The sequence below is a fragment of the Brienomyrus brachyistius genome, chromosome 2 (genome assembly GCF_023856365.1).
Source record: "Brienomyrus brachyistius isolate T26 chromosome 2, BBRACH_0.4, whole genome shotgun sequence".
In the NCBI taxonomy this organism is placed as follows: Eukaryota; Metazoa; Chordata; class Actinopteri; order Osteoglossiformes; family Mormyridae; genus Brienomyrus; species Brienomyrus brachyistius.
Genome location: NC_064534.1, coordinates 9,126,909 through 9,147,619, shown reverse-complemented (window position 1 = coordinate 9,147,619; position 20,711 = coordinate 9,126,909). Strand labels below are relative to the sequence as shown.

The window sequence follows — 20,711 nt, the reverse complement described above, 5'->3', positions numbered from 1 at the left end:
AACAAAATGGGAACATATTGATAAAATAAATAACACAGTGACAAATTAGAAGCAGCAACACTGGGAGAATAAAGTTATAACACAGTAACAGAATAAATCTGTAACACAGCAACAGAGAAAAGCAGAAAAAAAGAGTGACAGAATAAAGCAGTAACATAGCAAGAGAGCAAACACAATGACAGAGTAAAGCATTAACACCATGATACAGTAAAGCAGTAACATCATGACAAAGTAAGACAAGTAACACACTGGTAATACAGCAGCAGAGTATCACAGTAACACACTGTCGTTAACGTAATCTTCTCGATGCAGTAAAGCGGAAAGGTTTACCAGCATTACTTAAAGAAGGATCCTGAGGTCCGATAGCAAAACAAACGGACGGAGCCACATCAAACTCACATCTGCCATCTGACACGTTTCACTGTATGACATGGCAAGAGGAACGGACAGGCTGGACTGGACGGCTTCCGAGCGCCAGGACAGCACTATCAAGACAGATTACACAGCGGCAGAGTCTCACCGTCAGATAGCCGCTGTGCAGCGACTAGCCGCAGATCACCCTAAAGCACACAGCCTGCCAGTGTCCTTCTGACGTCCCTACTGGGGTTTCCATAGCATGTTAAACCTGGACTGGCATTATGGGAACCAGGAACAAACTGAAGTTACACATTTTCTGTCATTTGTGGACACATCTAAAAGTACCACACAGAAATGGACGACAGTAGCACTGCCTGCCTGCACGCGGCCCAAGGCACAAACAGGAAGCGTCACCACAACACGCCATGACACGTCTTCAAGGGCAACCGGTGTAAAACGTGAATGTCTGTCAATGCCACTGATGGTGAACGGGCCGCAGACATGGCAGCCCGAAGGCCAGAAAAAAGCCTTGTGTTCTATGAACCACAGGCCCGGTTTGCATGTAAGAGGCTGCAAAACAGAGGACAGAGTAAAAGTCAGAGTAAAACAACAGCAGTAAAACTGCCCTGAGTCAAGCTACGGAGCTAACAAGCAAGATCAGCATCTGAACAATAGGCTGCTTCATGGCAGACCTCACAACACAGACTTGCAAGGTTCTTTTGAAACTACTGGCTGTAAAAAAAGAGTTGACATCTGGATTCCAGACTTCTAGATTTTGAAGACATGCCAGTCCTTTAGACCACGTGTAACAGCCGACGATTTCCCTCTTCTCTTGTTTCTACCTTTTGGCCTAGCATTGCAGTCCAGTATCAATGGCCTACCTCCTCTCAACTAGAGTCCAAATGAGGTATCTTTTACGGGGCGCTAACTTTAATAATGTAGCTTTATATGGTGATGTGGACCCTCAGCTGGTCAGCAAGATGGAGGCCAAGCTAACAATGATCACCAAAGACATGGCTTCTGTTACGCAGTGCAGATGATGGGAAGGTATTCATTAGGTCCCTGCCTGTCACTTCTAACATGGAAGGGAGGTGATGCATAGAGAGCATTAGTGACAGAGGTAAACCTCCAGAATAAGGCTGTTCCAGTTACGGGGCAGCATCCATTAGATGATGGTAGTTTTAGCAACTCTGAATACATTAGCAGCGTAGCTCTTGTCAATAAGTCACAGGCTTCATAACCCCTAATAAAACTGACTTTAGTTAACCTTGAATGAGGTCAGTCGTAATGTCACGGCAGTGTTTAATAACCTCAAAAATGGCAGCAGACATTGTTTAAGGATTCCTATGTGGGTAAAGTAAAGCAGTATATAAGTATATAAGCTATGTAAGTAAAGCAGACCTACAGCAAGCAGATTTTTAAAGCGCTAGTGGACCATACTGACCCTTTATGCAATCAAGCTGCGGGATTCCCTTCAGTCCGCTTTTCGGGTTTTAGCTACCTGTGTAAAAATAGGGATGTAGGACAGGGGCGTGGACACGGTCCTCCCAAAACCATCTACATCTTTCCACATAGCCAGCCAACACAATCCACACTATATCCCGAGTGACAATCTTCTCGCCAATCACCCGTAGTCTTCGCCAGAGTCCCCAGACCAAGCTGTTTACAGTCTGTTCACTGAACGGGATAGTGCTCATGGCCACAGGACTAGGAGGCGTCTCCACACCATCCCCTACGAGTTGCATGGAGGCAGGACAAACACATCCATATTTATTATCGTTTTGTCTTTAAGGATGCATTTTATCTGACCATCAGAAAACATCCATGTATCTTTCTGCTCTTACACTAGCGGAACAAAGGCTACTACTCTTTTTAAATAAATCAACTGCACTTATTGTTTTAATTTAAAGTACTGTGCAAAAGTTTAAGCAGTGAAAGAAAGCTATGTTTTTATATAATTGTCGCATAAAAGTACATATCTCTTAGTGTGTTAGCTATTTCAAAACTTCTCCTAAGGTTCAGCGCAGTATTTGCTGTAACTATCCAATACACATGTTTTACTTGACTTTTTTATTACAGTACCATGTCTGGCTAATTACGTGAGCTGGTGCTGAAATGTAACAAATAAATCTAATGACTGAGGTGCCCCTGAAAAGAGGTTTGGAAATGGAAGCAGTGTTCGTCTAGCCATCCAATAAGATAATGGATTTTTGTATACACAGACTTTGATGCTAGTAAGTGACATAAAGGTTTTGCATGCACAGTGAATAAGTTAGGGCTGGGAAATATGCAGTATTAATAATCCTCACAAGAACCACCATAGTCAGCTGGTTTGAGACTTTTTCACGCCTCCATACTGTCTGGACATTTTACTGCAGTATGTGGTATTTTCAAAAACTACACTATACAGTTACAGTTTTTTAAGACTTGGTGGTAAGTTTCACTCAGACACTTTTTCCTCTATCACAGAAACAAAAGTCAGCAAGCTTTGCAATTTTAATGACTGTTCCTTTTCAAGATTATCTATCACATGTTTAATAATCAGTTTAAAGCTCACCACTGCTGCTTTAGAATGAGCTGTGCATGCGGGCTGCAAGTCAATTATAATAATTTTCATCCTTGCTGCTTAAATGACTCATTGACAGGTTTGTGAGAAATTTATTTATTTTAAACTCACAATATTTATAGCAAAAAAATCACATCGTAATCGAAAATCAAAATTTTCCAATATTATGCAGTCCTATAGAACATCTATTAAAATAAAGGCTTCAGTTAGAAATTCATTCCAAAATGTATTAAATGTAAGCCTGGCTCCCACACGAGCTCACAGTGTTCTTAAATCGGTCAGTATTTTTAAAGCATGTCATCATCAAGAGCATATTCACATCACAGAATGTTCCAGACCAGCTAGAGTCGTAGGTGAGTGCAGTGGTTGGCAATTCCAGTTTTGGGGCTAATTGTACAAGTCACACACACACACACACACACACACACACACACACTTACTTTGCTAAGCTAATCAAAATCGTACTGGACATAGTGTGATGGGAGACTGGATCAAGCTTCAGAGGAGTCATTGAGCAGACAAAAGGAATTAGCCTCTCAGCACTTGCTTCCAATTTTCTCTGGCCTTTTCTTCCTGCTCCCTTTGTGTCAGGGGAAATGGCCGCCCCAGGGGAAAGCCTAGCTTCATGCTGCTCTCTGGAGTGGCCTGCGTCAGCAGGCACGGGTGAGGGCCTGGGAGGGGTGCTTACATAACACCCCTGCCCTCCTTTGCGGCATAATGATGGCGTTTTCCCCGCCGCTCTCCCATAATGCACCATGGTCCCACGATACATCACGGCCTGTTCGCCAGCCACAAGAAGCCGGGGAATTCAGTTTAACTGGAGCCACATATAACACCCCCCAATCAGATGCAGAATAGGAAGCGTGCGCGTGCTGAAATGTTCATCAACAAGATACTCAGCTGCCTGTGTGTCCATCTGGCTAAACTGTAAGGTATTAACACTGCGCTATAAGGAATTCACTGTGGGCAGCACTGCACCTGACTGGGTAGAACTATTACCTTGCACCAGCAGAGTTTGTGGTTGTAACCCTGCCACTGACTCTGTTCACGTTTGCATCTTTTCCCCATATTATGCAGGTACTCTGGCTTCCTCCCGCAGTCCAAAAACAAGCAGTTATGTCAGCTGGGGTCTCTACATTGTGACTGTATGTCTATGTGCCCAACCCTGTGCTTCAGGCTCCCCTAATGTAATGTTTCCCAATCCAGTCCTCTGGGAGAGCCAGACAGTCCACGTTTTTGCTCCGTCCTAGTCCCCAACACGCCTGTTCCAGGTACTGAGTCTTCCTCATTCTTTGGTTCCGGTATGCTCGGAACAGGGAGAGGGCAAAAATGTGGACTGTCTGTTTTGGGGGTCCCTGAGAACCGGTTTGAGAAACACTGCTCTAGTACATGAGAGGATTTGGAATGAATCAAAGTGAATAATTTAATAAATAGTGCAACGCAGAAAAAAGATCCAGTCACAACAGACCGATGCAGAAAGCTGATAAGATTCTACAGAAGACAGAGCAAGAGCATTTTAGGTACCGAGGTTTTGGGGATGCAAGAGGCCTGGAGGTGGACAAGCTGTGGCAGGTGCATGCTGGGTGTATCAACACTCACCAAGGTCTGGCATTTCTGATCCTTAGTCCGCACTTCTCCTTCACGGCCTCTGCATTCCTTTTCCCTTTTGCTGACTTCTGTGTCCTGGGAGAAACAGACAGCGGAGGAAATGGGAATTGTGAGGCTCCTCTATGGATTCGCGTACTGTCAGATCCGTGCTGATGCCAGGGGAATCCCCCCCCCCCCGTTCACACTGCCGTGTTTCTGTGGGTAGCACTCCATCCAGTGCCGGTGAGTAAGCTGGACTGAATATGGCCCAGTTCTGCAGCATGCTGGGTTTTAATATGGCCGTACTGCTCTGCAATGAAGGGGCTGGCGCTGCCTTCAGCATCGTGACCGACACAGAGCGTATCACCTCTTCTCAAACCCTAACCAGTGAGCTGTTCTCCATAAAGAATGCCAAGGACCCAATTTCATGGGCTTTTTATGAAGGACATCAGTGTAATGACCAATTTTTAATGCTCAATACAATAATTTTTAAGATAATTTAGAACAAAAGGAGAGAATGGTAAAAGGGCAAGGGGAAGTATGGGGACAAGCCCACATATATAAGCCGTTAATTAACTGGCTAATGGTCAATCGACCTTTGACCTGTGTTAATTCAGGTTATTAATGTTTCCTGGGGTGGGGGGCTTTTGAAGGTGTGTTTGTCCCACACCCCTGCTATTAAAACCTAGCGATCACTATAATCCTCCCTGTGACATCTTTCTAACTCCCAAATCTCACATTTCAGCATCCTTACACAAGTAACACTGCATGAAGTTAAACAGCCCATGGTTGAGTACAACATGCTGAACCTTTGTAGAGTAACAGATCATCAAAGAAACAGGTGGACACCCAAAATGATGTTAAAAAGGCTGCACCGATCTACAGCAGCAGGAGAAATCAGACAGCAGTGAGGGAGTATGCTGAAAATTACAGGACACAAAGGTTGTTTCCATTAAGGGCTGTTAACACAAAACTCCATTTGACCCCAATTTATCAGGGAGCTGACATTCAGCTCTGGGTTGATAACAAAAAGAGCCGTCGGGGGAGTCACAAACCCCCGGTGTTATGCAGGTCAGCAGCCGTAATGGCCCCTGTATGGGTGCCCGGTGAAATGCGAGGTGATTAGCCTGCTCCCGCTGCTGTTATAATGTCACATCCTAATTAGACCGTCACCTGAGCCAGCCCGGCAAGATCCAATCACCGGAGCTTTCTCAGGAGAGTCGCCCCTGCCGTGTGACCACCCCATAAAGAGACAGGACAACCCTGCCTCTATCACGAAGAGCTTGACACCTGCCAGTATATGTCCTAGGACTGCTCTGTGAGCAGCATCACTGGAATAAGGAGGCCATCTCTATCCCTATGACAACACAAATAGATAACAAATCTAAAACTAACTGCACATTGCTCATGAGAACCTGCTGAGGAATTTGTTAAAGTGAGACACAGAAGTGTGCAGTTTTGAGGATATTCCCATATGAAAGTCTCATAAGAATGCAGACTCTTGCTTTACATTGACCACATCAATCAATCATATTAATCAAAATTATTCATACAGCTATCCACAGAAGGGTTTATTTGTACTTTTACATTTTAGAATAATTATAAAGACATCAAAGCTATCAAATAACATTTATGGGATTATGGACTGATAAAAAGAGTATTTGAAAAAATAATATTTTGTTGAAGGGAGCAGGGGCAGCTCTGTCGGTTGGGACTCAGAAGGTTGCTGGTTCAAATCCTGTGGTCAGCAGAGTGATGCCACCATTGGGCCTTTGAGCAAGGCTCTTAACCCCCCTTAATTACAATTTCTCCAGGGACTGGCTGACTCTAAAATTTGTTGGAGGGAGCAGGGGCAGCTCTGTGGATTGGGACTCAAAAGGTTGCCGGTTCAAATCCAATCCCTTGGTCGGCAGAGTGATGCCACCATTGGCCCAATTTCTCCAGGGACCGGCTGACTCTACTTTTTCCTCTGCACCAGTTTCATGAGGTGGCCTCCTGGGATGTATCTCCAGCTGTCCTGGAGGAGGTCCCACATATGCTGAGCTCTCATTGGCTCCTTTTCCTTCACTCTCTGGTCAAACTGCTCCCTAATGGGTATAGTGTTTACGTCAGGTGGCCAGGTCATGTGATGCCACTCTCCTTTGTATGTGGCTCGGCATGTTCAAACTTTTGACTAGTACTGTACGTTATGCATGTTACACCAAGAATAGATATATAATACAAATGGGGTCATATATAAATGTGGCCACCAGTATCATGTAAAAGGCTGTTTGAATCATATATGAAAGAGGCCGCAATCTTACATGCTAAGTAGTACCCATATATGAACCAGTGTTTTTATATATGGGTGGAGAGTAGGCTTGGGTGATAATACAGTATACTGCAAGATTTTGGGCATACCGTGGTATTTTTGATCATACTGTAATGTGCTTTTTTACATGGGATTCTCCAACATATGACAGATCCATTGTCTGTAACGGCTTATCCTATTCAGGGTCACAGGGGGTCCAAAGGCAATCGCCAAGACTATTGGCACAAGCTTGTATGACAGATATGAATACATGTATATGACAGGTATAATATCTAAATACATGCATATGACAGGTATAATATCTAAATACAGGCATATGACAGGGCGGCATAGAAATGCTGAAGATAGACATTCATAAATATTGGTCAGATGACAATTGGCTTTGAAAATAACACGTTATTTGTACTGTATATTTATTTCGTACCTGATTACATTTGAAAAGAAATAAAAATTTAGGGGGAGATTACAAACTCTGTGGGAGTGAGTGTGACTGGACCTAGCTGCAGGAGTGTGGCATTCAGTGTGGGACGACTGGCAGCCTTAATAACAATGGAGAACAGTTTTCACTGATTTGTATTTTGGGGGTCCCAGCCATTCAACATATCATATAGCTGTGTCTTTTACGGTCTGGTACTGGAAGTGTGCAGGGGTGTATACAGGGGTGGGGCCACAGAGGCACTAGTCTCAGCTAAAAGATGACTGGCTCACACAGTGTCCCCTCCCCTGTCACTTAATGATTCAAAATATATAATTGGCTAATGATGAGGTTGACCCCTCTGTGTGAAATATAGCTCCTTTTACATCCCCCCCCTTTAAAACCCTAGATTGGCCCCTGGAAGCATTTCTATGCATTTCCGTTTTTCTCGCCCTTTTCCTGTCTGTCTCCTTCCCCCCGACTGCCGACTCCTGCCTTCCTCCCTGCGTTTCCGCCATGCCATCATGAAGACATACCCGCTGATATCTCCACCATGACGCCTGGCAGGTCTCGGCCTAACGAGCCACATTTTGCGTAATCAGGAGTGCAATTAAGGAGCGCCGCTTCATGCTGGGGACAGGGCGCTTCCTGCCGGAGCACGGCCAATCTCCCGCCGCGTTTCCGCTTCCCACCACCCATTGCTCCTTTAAGGTCATGCTCAGGTGAGACGTCATACCCTGCGCCGTCAACACGCCCCCCGCTGCTTTGGCATGCAGACTAGAGCATCTAGCATCTATCTCCACATTTACCAGCATCCCTCCCCATTATAAAAAAGACAGGCAGGTATCCCCCTCCCCTGCCTAGAGTGACTGTGAGCAGCTGGCAACATTCCGATTAGGAATGTAGAATCAGTAATGATTCCATCTGGGAAGACACGCTCCGATGAACTCACCCCCTAACAAGAGGAACCCCCCCCCCCCCCCAGATGAACCAGAAACATGACAGTAACGTGGAGGCACTGGCTAATTCCCTAAGGAGAATCCATCTATCCATCCAGAGCGGTTCCCACGCTTTCACTAGTACCCGGCCCCCTTACTGATTCTTAGTCGCTCGAATGGACCAGCTCTCATCTGGCCAGTGAATATTTCTTTAATTCCTGTTCATTGTGAGAGATTAATAATGCAGCTCGCTGCATGTGGAGCTGTCTGTTAGTTTTACTTGAGGCTCGGTGCTACCACCTTTGCTAATCCGATAACAGAGTGTCCCTTGTAACACAGCCTTCAGAGAGGACCAATTAAAACTGGCCTGTAGGAGGCGGGAATGGGGCGGGGTGACGGAATGGAAGAGGATGGATCAGCTCCCCTCAGCGGCATGGGGGACGATGATGACGACCAGTTGGATCAAACCACCTTCCTTTGTCAGGCAGCCTACACCTGCAAAATTTGTGCACTGCATTACCAATAGCAGCCCTTAGGGGGCAGGCAGTGGCAATGGCGACAGTCACACTCACAAGTGTACCAATGCATGGCAAATGCAAAACAGTAGACAGGAACAGTCACATTTAATGAGTTCACCCACCCCCAAGAATCAAAGCACAAATCCAAGAAACAAATAGGCCACACATTACCATACTCCTCCAACAGGACTTTGAAAACTGTTGGTAAAATTACTCGAACGGCAACAGCAGATAGTATAGTGGTTAAGGACAGACTATTGTATTAGGCTACAGATTATCTATGAACATATCAGTGATTTAAGAGCAATTTGATAACTGACAAAAATAGGGTATATCCCAGCCCTCTACCCTGGGCTGCCTGGGATAGGCTCCAGCCCCCCTGTGGCCCTGAACAGGACAAGCAGTAAGGGTCACAGGGTTGAATAAAAAAAATTGTTATTGTGCATGCACAGGTATAGTCCGGTGGATTATTCATATCTGCAGCACTAATTATAGAAGCAATGACCATCTTATGTGTTTTCTGGGTCCTCTTGTGGGCCACTTTGTCAGCTAGGAAAATATGAGGTAAGAGTACTTGTCACAGGTATTACGAATACTTAACCTGCTGTCCTCCATCAACGCTGACAAGCTCCAGAAGCTTCTTCACACGTCACAGTTGCAGAGCAGCAGATTCTCTTCTGCAGGTATACATTGCTGCCATTTCTCAGGTTGGCCCAGGCAGATTATTGATATGGAAGCGTTTGACATCAGGGAAGCGGAGGAGTAAGCCTGACCGTCAATGGCTATCGAGTCATCAGAGGGATGCTGGCAATGTGTGGCTCAGCAGGTTAGGGCTCGGATCGGGAGGTTTCTGGTTCAAACCCCACGATCGGCAGAATCACAAAATCCGGTTTATTTGGCCAAGCATGTTCACACATATAGGGAATTGGTCTACATACCATAGGAACTGACACAATGAAGACAAGAGAAAAAAAAGAGGACAATGCAGTAGAGTAACCAAAACCTCCCAAGCAGGGGGAAAATAACCTCTGGGGGCCCAAGGCCAACTGGCTGATGTCAACGTGGGGCCCCTGAGCGAGCCCTTTAACCCCAAGTGCTCCAGAGACAGGCTGACCCTGTTTTCTCAAGTTGGGGCACGTTGGATAAAAGTGACTGGCGAATAAATGAACTGTAATGTTTTAAAGTCGCGGTGACTTGCTGAAGGGGCAATAAGGAGGCCTTTTGTAAGCAGAAGAGCGCTGCCCATCCAGCTGAACATGACATCTGCAGCCCGTGGGCATGTGGTCGGTGGCACCAGGGCCTGACGGCTAACAGGGTGACGCACCGGTCCGGCCGCTGGGTGACATTTCACCCGTGTGCATTCTCAGCCTGTGCGTGACCCGAGCTGTGCGTTTCAGGTGACCGATCGGCCAAGTGCTGCAGCGGCTGTAACGCATACGCCTGACCCTCCTGCTCATGAGACGTACAACGCTCACTTCTGCACATGTGGCATTACGCGTGATTCGGATGGGCTACGTGCACACAACCGTCTAATGGATTTGCCAAGCTGATCGAAACTGTCTAAAAAGCTTTCAGTTCACTACCCCGTGAGATAAAGTAAATGTTACCCACACTGTTTTGCCAATACATTTTTTGCCATTATACATCACTCTCAGTCACGGTCTGTTACGGGAATAAAGGGAAATCTCTCGGGATACAGCTGCTCCGATTCCCCGGTGGCCTGTCCCCACATCCTTTCATCATAAATCCATTCTCTACCTGCGTTGCTATGGCATCCGCCTGTCTCTAGCTGTAAATACAATGTTTGTTTTCTCCCATAAGATGAACCTCCACATTTGGCTTCCTGCACCAAAATGAAAACCTGCACTGCCAATGACAAGTCTGCTTGACCTCTCCCATCACCAGAAGGCCTGCAGCGGCCTGTCCAGCCTGTCTCAGGCTGAACACCACACACGGAGGGCAATATGAAGGCGCAGCAATGCCAGGAATCCTTTCTGTAGAAACAACAGCTCAAATAGCTGCAATCAGTGTTCGCGATGTATATGTCATGTATGTAATACAGTGCGGCACATTTCGGATTATATTCGAAATGAGGATTTAGAGATGCATGCTGTTTCTATAGCAACCAGGTGAGGACCTCTCGGCATGCCGTAGCACGGCTGGCAGCCGCGTTCCCTCCACCCGACTGCACTTACGCAAAAATACCGAATTAATTAACGCAGTTGCCTGAACGATGCATATCATCGACAGTTTACATAGCTCAAGGGAAAGTGTAAAGGTACACTTTGGACAGATTTAGTAACTCAATTATACTGTTACACGCCACTTATAGATACAAGATAATGGGCTAAACACCTATTTAATGGTACAACAGCAAAACCTTCTAATAGATTTTAAATATAAAATGCATAAACATATATATATATATATATATATATATATATAGTAAATCATATATAATATAATCATATCATATTAGAGTGAAATAATAATCATATTATATATGGTTAATGTGTATGCATGCGTGTGTGTGTGTATATACATGCTGTGTATAAGAACACACACACATGCAGACACACAGATATACACCCACACACATACTGACCAGGAGCGGGATCCATACACACACACGCACAGACACACACTCACTGTGTGATCCGGCTGCCTCCCTGCCTGTCAGCATCATGCACCGTGTCCGTGCGAAGCTCTCTCGTGCGTTTACCTCCCCCGGTAACCAGGGGACCGTCAACCCCACCGATACGAGACTCCTTTTCAGGTCCTGGGCTCCGCCGTCTCGGCACACGTCGCCTGTGGTGAGCAAACAGTGTCTGCCTGGGATTTCAAAGGCAAGGCTCCGCCCCCCCCCCCCCCCCCAGCTCTGCCCTCATGCTCCATGCTGCCACGCTGCCTGCTCTTCACACGCACATGGGGGGGAGGAGGGTGTGCACCCTAGCCTGCTACCCAGCACACTGCACTCACTTTGTTAAAGTGCAAACTCTGCCTTTTTGTTACTCTAGTATGCATATGAACCCTTAGCTGATGTATATAGAAATTTCCAAGAAACAACCAGAATATCAAATGTCCCATGACACATGTGGCCTCATACTCAGGCATGCGGTAATTTAACCAACCTGGCTGCCTCAGTCAGATTCTTGGTAGGTGCGGCCAATCCTAGAATTGTTCTCAGACCGTGTCCTTGGATGGCTGTGTCCTTGACCGTGTATCCCCCTTAGGTCTTAGATCAGCACACACCAAGGGGAATCCCTGTGAAGTCCTGGGTGAGATCTCACATCACGAAACGGGCATTACCACCCTAAGGGCGTAGGACCGAAAGGGTTCTTCATCAAACTCCCATGCTGAACCCTTAGCCTGCCTCAGAAAAAACATTATAAGCAAATACTACTATGACAATGGGTAAGTAGCGTGCATTTAAAATGTAAAATAAGTGACACAAAAGCTGTCTCAGTGGCTTTGGATAAAAGATGTCAGGGAAGTGGTTGAGACATATAAATGATGGTGGAGGACTACGCGGCAGGCACTGAGAGCTGCGTGGGAAAGGCAGAGCTGGCTGCGGTCCCGTAACGAGCAGCGGACACAGCGTGTAACGGAGCCTGACGGGGCCATGGAATCAACCGGCCGACCGGTCCACCCAATTAGAAGCGGAGTGTCCACCTCACTGAACTGTTTCAGCAGGCTCCTCGCAGCCCGGAGCGAACCAATCACGTCGCTTCTAAAGGGCTAAAAGGGGAAAGAACAAAAAACGCATGCAACATCTGTTGCTGCTGTGGTCCCCCACGCATGATGTTCAAATATTCTCATACAGCCCCACCTTACTTTTTCAGAAGGGAGCATGTGACTGGCATGCATGATATACCAACAGGCGGACTCGCCAAGACCGGACCTGCCTGGCGACGGCACCTGGCAGTGTGGGGGGGGGGGACGCCGTCAGTGGAGCTGAAGGTAGCCCCCGGCAGATGGTCGCGCAATGTCAGCTTTAAGCTCGCGGCCAACACGTGGGCAGGATGGCGTGGACGACCGCTGCCACCAATACGGCCGGTTTGGGTTCATGGTGATTGGCGACACTCCGTGTAATGAATTTACGAAGTCTGGAAGGGGTCATGTGACATGCAGTGGTGGTAACCAGTCCACTTGTGCTTGCCAGCTGTCCTTAGCAGGGAATGCGCTACTCACTGGCGTCCAACAAGGCTTACGTTTGCCCACTGCACGCTGACGCTCGAGATCATGCTGGCTGAGCTCCCTGGCTCTCCAGGGACCTCTGACCCCTCCACCAACGAAGTACCTGGCACACGTTTAACCTTCCACATACCTGACAGTGGACCTCGCCAACATTCTGTCATCACCCCGGCAACCCAGACCCATCAGCCTCTTCGCTCCATGGGGGCGAGAGCAAGGAGGGGGAGGGGGCTGGCCCTCCGGCTGCAGCTAAGAGTTACCCTCTGCCAGCCAGGCAGTGCCGCCCAGCTCCTTGGTGAACGAGAACGCGAGCTCAGACAGGGAACTCTCTGGAACAGCTCAGAGAAAAGTAACCATGTTCTAAGCTTTGTGGTCACACTGATGAGTCTGTATCTTTGACCCTATTATTACTCAACCTGCCCTGAGACAAAGGTGACAGAGTGTGCGAGAGACGAAGAAAGAGTCAAGCAGCTGAGATGCTGTGTACGAGCCATCATTCGTCATCCTGCAGTTCTGGGTAAAAGGGCCACTTCATCACCTCTCTCTCAGTGTGGAAAATATGTAGCATCTGTGACTCCTTAGTCAAGCTCCTATTCCTGCCGGGAGACAGGTGGCCCCTGTTAGGTACAGAGGGTAACTGGATTCTGAAGGCTATGAGTAAAGAGGGGGCAAGTTGAGAGGCCAGTCTGGGGAAGGGGGGGTGTGAAACCAGCTGAGCCCCACCCCTTCCATTATCCGCCCCCACTCGACTTCCCCCCAGGTCACAACAGGAGGAAAACGAAGGCTGCTAATTAAGGTAAGAGCTTGATTAATGTTATTTACCTGGGGATAACACAGGAGACGCCACACTAATTCTGATAATCCCTAGACATGCTGGAAGGGCTTGGGACTCTCATGCTGATGAAAAGGGCACTCTTAAGTATAGCCCCTCACCCGCCCGTGCAAGAGGCCACATGCTAAAGAAGAGAAAGGGACAAGCTGCCCCCCAGTCGAGATGACTACAGTCCTGTGGCAGATCTGACGGATGAAATGAAGGTAATTATTGTGGGCAATAATGCGTCAACAACTACCGACACAGCCAGGAAAAATAAAAATAGTAAAGGAGTGATGACACACATGCAAATTCCTGACAGCAACGGCCTCTCAAGTAGGCTCACGTAGCCTCAAGCTGAGGTGCGTGGTGATGCAACCTGCAGGGGGAGCAGTGGTCAAGGGGGGTTTCATTCCCACTAAAAGCACTGCTGTTTTAAGCAATAAAAACATCTGTATCACTTATCCTGTACATAGTTCCAATAACCTCAGCCCATGCCAGAAAGTACAGAGAAACCTGGACAGGATGCCAGTGCACCACAACAAACAAACAAACAAACAAACACACACACACACACACACACACACACACACACACAAAATGAGCAATTGAGAGATACTGAGTCTTCTACTTGCAAGTTTTTTGGCTGTGCATGATAACAGGAGTTCCTGGATGACTACTATGCACCACAGGCAAAACATGCAAATGCCACACACAGAGGCAGCCGGGAGACATGAGGTCACTCTGTCACTCCACCGTAATTATGTAGGGCAATGATATCACTATATTCCTGCATTATTGTTTTCTTTATAGGGCAAAACACTTCAGCATGCCTCCGATTATTGCATGGTTCAGGTTAAATTTTAGATCATCTCCAGAATATCTCCCGGGCTTTAAACTGGGACAGCAGAAGTGCCTGGGGTGACAGACTGCGTGTGTATCTGAGCGTACTGAAGCGTGTTTGTCAGCCTGCATGTGCGCATGAGGAAGTCCACTCAGCAAGAAGTTCGCCCCCTACTGGCCGTCGATTTAAGGGAGTGCCGCCTCTAATCTCGGAAGCCAAAGTAATATATTTAAGGCAGTACAAATTGGTCAGCGGAAAGGTACAGAGAGCTCTTTGGATAATGAGCAGTACAGACTGTTCTCTGTGTAACATGAGGAGAATCTCCACAGCCAGTTTTGTACGCAGTGTGTATCAGGACCGGTGCCAAATAGACAGACAGGTCACACCCCAACCTATCACAGCAGAGAAGACACACACACACAGACACACACACATATATACAACAGGTTGCAATGCAGCTTTTCATGCCAGAAACTGGCATTTCACAGAGAAGTGTCACGTGCAGGCACTGGTCAGCCAAAACAATCTCTCTATCACACAGACAGTCGTCACTCTCGGTGTGCTTGCGCACGTTCGCATTTGCGCGTAACAAGGCCATCAAGGAGGCTCTCACAAGCGTATCTCCCCCAGGTACACCGTGCTTGCCTCTGAAATACAGCCTTATCTCTTAGGCACAAACTGTACTAATGCCAAAACAAAACAGTCACCTGTAATTGTAAGGTAAGCACTACTGCAATCACAGTGCGAGTGAAAGAAGGAACCCGATTTTATACATCTTACAGGCCTGTAGCAGCAGAATTGATGCCTGCTGGTGGGATAAAGTCCCCATTGATTTTTTTCTCCTCTCTGCTAGTTATTGTCTTTTCCAAAATACATGAGCTGCAGGAAATCCTAACAGCCAACTCGGAATAATGCAAATAGCTGGATGCAAGTCATACTACAGAGGTGACATTTAACTGCGTCTGCGGGGGGCACGCCAACAGCAGGGGGCTGGATTTAATGCTCTTTGACGTTTCTGCGGCGACTGATCACTTGCCCCAAGCTCACAGGTAATGAGGTTAATGAGGCCCGGCTGGCCCTGATTGGCTAGAATGCTAGTGCTAGGTTGGGATTTTATTAAAAGGGCCAGCTAGGCATGCATCACAGGAAAATCAAGGAAACCCCTCCACATCTGCCATGTTTATGCTTATGGGTTTGCCATCTTTCTTTGCATTTTGGTCTGCATGCTTTTCCGCTTGCTAAAGGCCTTATCCTCGGTTCTTCCAGTAATTCATTAACATGTCCGATTAAACTCTCCTGTTCGGTGCTTCTTCCTGGCCTTTATGTTACACTCTGAACCAAGACCCTCTGATAATCTGTCGGTTTGGTTAAATGCCTTATAAAAATCCATGTTCAGTCCACTTTTCCTGGCCGGGGTCACAGTGGCAGCATATCAAGCTGTACAGACTAAACCTCTAGCTCGTTCTGCGGGATCAGTGGGTGCCCTCAGGCCTGCTGGGAGATATAATCCTTCCACTGTGACCTGGGTCTGCCCCAGGGCCTCTGCCCGGTAGACTGTGCTCTGAGCAGCTCCCAACTTCGGACAATAACGTACAAAAATACACTTAGCGACAAAGTTCAATACTGACAGCTGTTACACCAATCTTCCACAACCACAAACATACTGTGCTGCGCTTTTATTTTAGTCAAAATCCATGTTGTCTCCAGCCTGATTGTTGCTTTCTGCTCACTTCAAATCGGAGTGAATTTCTCAACTTATGCGAGCCACCAGCAGTCAAGAGAAACAAATATTAGATGATGGAACCCAGACAGAAGAACAACTAGTATGCTGGTACAAGTTGGCATTATAGACTCCCTTTATGTCTGCAGTACTTGCCAGGTTCAGACTGATTTATCATTCAGAAAGTGGGGGGGGGAGCTCAAAACAAATTAAAAAGTATCTTACTCAGACGTGATTCATAATACTTCGACGTGATTCACTGCCATTCGATCTGACAGACGGGGCTGTTCTTTAAACACTGTTTATGAATAAGCACTTTTCACTGGCAGAAAGGGACCTGCAAGATGAATGCAAACAAACCGTGTCTCTCAGCTTTAACTCCAAAATCTGACTCCAGCCAATGATTTCGGGAGAGTAGCTATGGAAAACGGAAAAAACGACAGCAGCAAATGTGACTAATTCTGCAGTAACTCAGGTGACGTTAACAGACAGTAAGTTCACTGACCACTACCTGTTTTCTCAGAACAATTAAAACCATTACGGATGAACAATCACATCCCTCTCGATTGTGTACCTAGTACAGGATTACACTGGATGGAGGGCCAGACCATCGCAGGCCACACCCATGATGATTCTATGACCAATATATAGACACCAATTCACCTAATTGCATCTCTCTGGACTATAGGAGGAGACGGGAGTATGCAGGGGAGACTCACACTAAATGGGGGAAAACCTGTAGACTTCATGTGTAGAGTAGGGGCCAGATTAAAAGTGGCTCAGTCTGGAAAATGTTACGTAGCATCTATGCCTCCTTAGTCAAGCTCCCATTCCTGCCGGGAATCAGGTGGCCCCTGTTAGGTACAGAGGGTAACTGGATTCTGAAGGTTGTCTATAATGCCAGAGTCACTGTGCAAACAAACATAAATCATGATGTGCATTTACAGGATCAGCTAATTTCCCCACAATATAATACATACAGTACATATATGCTACAACAGCACATAATCTGTAGTGTTTCATATTTAGGTAGTTTGCGATTTAACACTATAATATACCGAAGAAGTTTACGACCTGCAGGCAGCTAACCCTCGTAAATAAAAAGGACAGCTAACCATTGATACAGACAAATACAAAACCGTTTTATAACTACGAATAACTCAAACATACAACAATAATTTCAGCGTATTGCTTAATAATACCCACGAGGATGTTCTCAGGCATCTTCAGGAAACCCATAAAGACAGTTTACACGCTTATTAGACATTATGAGACACTGTTAATGCAAAATGACTGACCACCAAGATGGAGGGACTCAACCATTTCAATAGTAAACACGCCACTGGAAAGCCAGAACAACCAGAAAGAAGACAGAATGTTCCAGAGCAATGCCATCTATATGCGTGACCGGGAGTCAATATCAACTCAGTGGCACATAATAATAATAATGATACCGTTCAAAAATGCTAATTCTACCGAAGGCACAGGATTGCTTTCAACACTGGGAAGGACTAAATGAGCCCCTAACCCCGCAATATTGGCAAGTACATGCAGGGACGGATTATGGGGTGTGTGGGCCCCTGGGCAAAACGTTCGCGAGGGCAACCCCCCAACACCACCACCACCACCAGCACCACCACCACAATTCAAGGGCCCTTGGCAGCCAAACGCCCTCCCTATAGGGTCAGGGGCCCTTGTAGGCAGAGGATCAAAGAATGTAGGCCCTCTAAAATAGACAAACGAAAATACATTGTTGATAAGCTTTGCAAATTGTTTTGGGCTAGGGGCCCCACGGGCCCCCTGCACCCCAAGGGCCCCTGGGCAGCGGCCCCGCTGGCCCGGTCCGTAATCCGTCCCTGGGTACATGTCCCCACTGTCTACACCAAAATACTCCCTTGAATTTCACATTGATCCTGTTACTGCCCTGGTCTGTCTTAATAAGCACCAAAATATCCGCTGGTATAAAACCATAAGCCACTTCAGAGATGGGCATCTCCTTTGCAGAAGTAAAAGATAAACTCTTACGAGAATACAGAGAGTAATGTAGTTACCTTAGATGTATTAAGGTAATTCATTTCATTAAACAAATGGGTATCGTTTGCATGAAAAGATTCAGGCACTGGTTAAAAAAAGTACAATTACCTTTTATCCTGAATGGTGAATGTTGCACAGCAGTATGATTTGGGGTTCCTAGGGCGCTAAGAGGGTGGTGAAATGGATTAAACCCCCTCATCACTCGACAGGATAAGCCCCCAGTCATATTACTGAAGAGGGTAACATCCAATCACGTCACTCAAGCTGACGGTGACCAATCACATCACTCGAACAGACAACCACCAATCACATCAATCAAGCAGACAACGACCAATCGCATCAATCAAGCAGACATCCTCCGGTCACATCACTCAAGCAGATGGCCACACACTCGCTCCCCTTGGCTCGGGGAGGCAGCACATGAGTTGAAGGAGAAGTGTGGTGAACACCATATGCGGTGACGACTAGGGCGTAGGTGGTGGGGGGGGGGGGGGTGAGTTTTAACACTCTGAAAAATTAAATTCACAACTCTCTCTTCCTTTGGTTGGGTTGCATCGCGTACAGAACACACTGTGATGACAGCCGCAGAAACATGCTGTGGGAAGAGAGTGGGGGGGGGGGGGGTGTAGAAACGCATCGAATGTCCTGTTAATCAGACAGACACTAAGCCTAGGGAAATACACCGAGGTCACGTTTCCCATGCGGACCACTGTCTCTCTCCCTTGCCTTCCGTTCTTTTCCAGAATATAACAATCGGCAGGACAGCACGAAGGCCATGATATAAGCGCACAGAGGAGTGAAGTTACAAGCGATCGCGTTATCTACATCTGGATGACTGGGGCACTATGGACTGTGTGCGCTTGTGCAAACGTGTATGCACGTGTACACAAGTGGTAACAGACGTGTGACCGTGCACCTCCAAAGACCCCATTATGAATTTACACTCGCAGCGTCTCCTGTAGGACACACACACACCGATAGAGCTCACAGACTAGCACTGCCAGCAAAAGAAGGCGGCATGGACTGTCATGGGCTGCACTCAGCCAGCCAATCTGGTCACCAGCCACATGTAATTGTCACAGCACGGCACAACATCCCGGGTTTGAATCAAGCTATACTTGGCACTATGGCTTTAGAGATTAAAGAGAATAGGCTGTATTCCTGGGAAGGTCCGTGCTATAGGAGGGGCCAAACAGGCAATTTGCACGCCGGCCCTCAACCGGAGGTCAGGGAGGGTGGGGTGAAGGGGCGGGGCCAACCAGATAAGAAAGGAATGGATAAACAAAGGGAGCAGAGAGGGGCTGAGGTCAGCATCCCAGCTGCCGTTTGTGTCACACGAGTTACTTCTTTGAAAGGCCATTTTAAGCTGTGTGCCTTCTCATACTATAAAGGGGAAAAAAAATCCAGGCGTTTTGTTAAAGCTGACACAGATGGCCATCATACTGCTGTCACTACTGCTTGTCTCTGGAAACTTAAGGTCTGGAGTCCATATCAAGCCTTTGATTAATTGCCAAAGACAACCAGAGAGCACATCAAGACCGGCTTACAAAAGGCTGGGAAAGGACATTCGCTTGCATGCCTCCATTTATTCTCAAGGAAGAAATTATCATCAATGAAATTATTACAGAACAAAAGTTCCCAAAGCAGCCTCCATGGAGCTGACTGCATTATGTGGAGTAGGTGACCTCTCCATTGCTTGCAGAACAGGCCTGTAATGACACATGGCTAAGTCCCGAGCCGTTGAGTTGGACCCGCATGGCCCGATTCATGCTGCACCATACTGAAGTGCCAGGGAGAAGCAGCTCTTAGTACCACCGTCAAAGAGAGATGCACTTCTAACAGTGTTCTCTTGTAGATCTGATCAGGAACGGGACAGAGAGAATCCACCACCCCTCTGAAGTCCTGAAGCCTGAGAAGGAAGAGCGGGGTGCAGGTACCACTTTCAGGAGGAGGACAAAGAGGATGCAAATTCATTATTCGCTAACAACCCTCCCTACTGCTTTCAAGTGGATGCAGATTGACAGCTAAACTAACTGCGTTGCCATTGTCTGCTTGATATTTCAGGGGCAGAAAACACACACACACACACACACACACACACACACACACACACACACACACACACAAGGTTTCCAAACTTCAGCTTCTCAGTGCTGCTACTGAGTGCCACGGTCCTTGCGATGAGGTCAGCGGGTCTTTAAAAAGCCAGAGCTGTGTGTGCCTGCCGTCATTTTAATGGACAAGGAGTTAGGAGATGATTAGGCAGCCAGAGCAAGCAAAGGTGGAGGGGGGGGGAGAGTGCCATAGCCCTCCAACAGCCAGTAGGAGGCGCACCGGAGCAGCCCGCAGATTCACCTCCACTGCTGTTAAGTGCAATCAGGCAAAAATAAAACGAAACATCATCCAACCTCTGTGA

The 20,711-nt window shown here is 47.0% G+C and overlaps 1 protein-coding gene across 5 annotated transcripts in view; it reads right to left on the bottom strand.

Moving 5' to 3' along the window:
* Positions 1-20,711, bottom strand: part of rimbp2b (RIMS binding protein 2b) — an 80,767-nt gene that overhangs the window by 52,373 nt on the left and 7,683 nt on the right. For all 5 annotated transcript variants that reach the window (XM_048993277.1, XM_048993241.1, XM_048993249.1 and 2 more), the window contains exon 2: positions 4,523-4,606. In XM_048993277.1, coding sequence (XP_048849234.1) covers positions 4,523-4,606 — 84 coding nt within the window. The remainder of the gene's footprint in view (positions 1-4,522; positions 4,607-20,711) is intronic.